The following is a 2,650-nucleotide window of genomic DNA, read 5'->3' as shown; positions in this document are numbered from 1 at the left end:
GCAGATCCCTCTTCACCTCGTCATTGCTGTCAGAGTTTTTCACAGATGCCTTGACCTCAATGGAGTACATTCCCTGCTTCATAGGGATGATGACATAGGAGACAACCCGGGTGGACATGGCGTCCATGTTCACTTCTTGACTGTACTTACCCTTCTTGCTTGCCGAGCTGCACACCTCGTCATTCTCCATCAGCTCCACACACACAATGATGGGGTCTTCGCTGTAGTTGTGGAGGATTGCTTTGACCTCCAGCTGTTCGTTGCGGACGGCTGTGTAGGGCAGCTTGAGGTCGATGAAGAACTCCTTTAGAACTATCATCTCAAACGGATCTGCCACACAGATACCATGAGTTTTAGACAGGCTGATGGCTGTTATTTGCCAGCTGGTGATGGAATCCTTTAGGATGATGTTCCTTATTACAGATGTGGACTCGCAGTGCTTGTCTTGGGCAGGGCATTCAGGAAGATTGGTGTCCCCCCACATCCAGCTCTCAGGGATCTGACGACGAGACACAATGTCTTCAGACTGCATGTACGCATCATCATCCTCCTCACTGAGTGAGAGCAGCAGTGCATCCTGTTTGGATTCTATCTTCTTGGAGGCCATCTCAGTGCAGCAGACAAGGAAGGCTTGGACGCAGACGTCCCCATCTGTGATGTACTGGGCCCGTCCGTCACAGGTATATCCCATGGTGTTGTCCCTCATCCCGTCCACACAACACACCTTGGCCAGACCATTGTACTTACTGGCCATACTAGTGATGCCGTCACTGATGGTCACTCCTCGTCTCCGCCTAGAACTAACAGGACAGCTGGGGTCTGTTCTGATCCCAGTCCCTTTAGCAGTGTTGGTCTCAAATACCAGACCAGCATCGTAGAACACCCCCATATTGTCTGCTCCCCCTCCAGCTGTACAGCCTGTATCATGCTTCTCTATGGTGTYCCAGATCTTGGCCTGTGTGAGACGGTGTTTGCTGTTGAGAACGTAGACTCCCTTGTCTACAGCCACCAGTCCTACTTTAGCTCCCGGGTCTCCAGTGATGGTTAGACTGAACTCCTTACCAGGCTCATAGGATGGCTTGGGCCTGGTCGATGTCACTTTCAGTGAGCCCATGCAGGAGACCTTGATGTCAACCCAGACAGAGTCTGCCACCAGGTCAGCTGCTCCCACATGGTAGTACGCTACGATGCGGAACGACGGAAGCATCTCCTTGGAGACAGGCACTGACCAGTGCAACCAGCTTGCCGTTGCCCTGTCTTTGAATCGGCCCACCTTTCACCAGCTGACCTTTACTCAGGAACATGTATGTAAGGTCATGGATTTGTATGGGGGTGAGTCCCAGGTTCAGATTGATCTTAATGGGGTCTCCTATCTTCAGCTCATTAGAGTCAACCCCGACATGGAGAAAGTTCCCGGTGGAAGTTCTGTAGGGGAGAGCCTTCATGGTGGCCTCCGCCTGTCTGTTGTGGAGGATCGCCGGGTCCTTGGTCTTCACAGTGATTGCCAGCTCTGTGGCTGATTTCACGGTGTTAAGTGATATTTTGGCAAAACCGTTGGCCCTGGTCACCCCTTTAGCATTATCTGGAGTCACYTCAATCTCCACTCCACTTGCTGGAGAGTTGTCGGGATTCGTAATGTAAACAGAGACGTCGAAGGGCATGCCAGGTTTGAAGTATTTGGGCGTTCTCTTGAAGAGGATGGTGTATGGCGAAGTGACAATCTGGATCCCTCTCTTCYCTGCCTCTACCATTTCACCCCCACCCTCTGTTAACACRCTGACTGATACGAAGATGGACTGTTTGACCAGATCATGGATGTTGGGGAAAGTCTGTGTGATGTGTTCCTTTTTCAGACAAGCCACTCCTTTACCTTCTTTGATCTCTACTCTCTGCAGAGAGGCAGGGAAGATATTTTTCTCGTTATCTGTTGTGATGACACCAAACACCACATAGCCTGTCCCTGTCACTTCCTTACCGTATAGATACCTGGCAGTGATGTCAACAGTCAGGTCTTCGTCGTCGACGAAGAAGAAGGCTTTAGCTGGGGTCAGACTAACCTCGAAGCTGGGCAGAACATACTCCTTGACCTCAAAGTCAGATGAGAAGGTCTTTTGAGGAGTGCTCTGGAACCTTGTGACTATATGCCATGTCCCGAAACTGACAATGTCAGGGAGGATGTACTGTCCAGATTTGACTCCCTTGTCTGAGTTGACGATCTCCCTGAAGATGGTGATGTTTTCAGGAKTCATGATCTCCACAATGACTGMGATATCTTTGTTCTTGGTGACCTCCTTGTCCTCAAATATCTCCCTGGTCAGAGGCTCCAGGCCAGGAGTCATAGAGAACACTCTGTAGCAGACGGTGCTGGCCGGAGTGTAAATGGTCTTGTCAGTCTGGATGAAGATGTATCCATACTGGAAGGAGACCAGGACAACCTTCTCCAGGAGGCGGTCAGGGAACTGGGCCTGGAGGACCACATACTGCTTCTGCTTGGGGTCATCCACAAAAAAGTGCTCCCCCTCTGGGATGACGAGTTGTGTCATAGCCTGGAAGTTGTTCGCTTGATCCAGAACCACTAATTTAGAGACTAGCTCTTTGCTCTGCGTAGGGTGGTTCTTCACCATGATCTTAACATTCAGGGGACCTCCTG

The 2,650-nt window shown here is 50.7% G+C and overlaps 2 protein-coding genes across 2 annotated transcripts in view; both read right to left on the bottom strand.

The window, feature by feature from the left end:
• Nucleotides 1-706, bottom strand: part of LOC139024326 (complement C3-like) — a 5,510-nt gene extending 4,804 nt beyond the window's left edge. Inside the window, exon 1 of the mRNA XM_070439021.1 lies at nt 17-706. Coding sequence (XP_070295122.1) covers nt 17-706 — 690 coding nt within the window. The remainder of the gene's footprint in view (nt 1-16) is intronic.
• LOC112070548 (complement C3-like) overlaps nt 1-2,650 on the bottom strand; it is a 76,722-nt gene that overhangs the window by 20,808 nt on the left and 53,264 nt on the right. The window contains 3 exon segments of the mRNA XM_070439023.1: nt 725-1,276; nt 1,278-1,654; nt 1,748-2,644. Of these exon segments, the coding sequence (XP_070295124.1) occupies nt 725-1,276; nt 1,278-1,654; nt 1,748-2,644 (1,826 nt within the window).

The sequence above is a fragment of the Salvelinus sp. IW2-2015 genome, unplaced genomic scaffold (genome assembly GCF_002910315.2).
Source record: "Salvelinus sp. IW2-2015 unplaced genomic scaffold, ASM291031v2 Un_scaffold1357, whole genome shotgun sequence".
Taxonomy (NCBI): Eukaryota; Metazoa; Chordata; class Actinopteri; order Salmoniformes; family Salmonidae; genus Salvelinus; species Salvelinus sp. IW2-2015.
The sequence above is the reverse complement of the archived record's forward strand: the minus strand, read 5'-3'. Positions and strand labels throughout refer to the sequence as shown.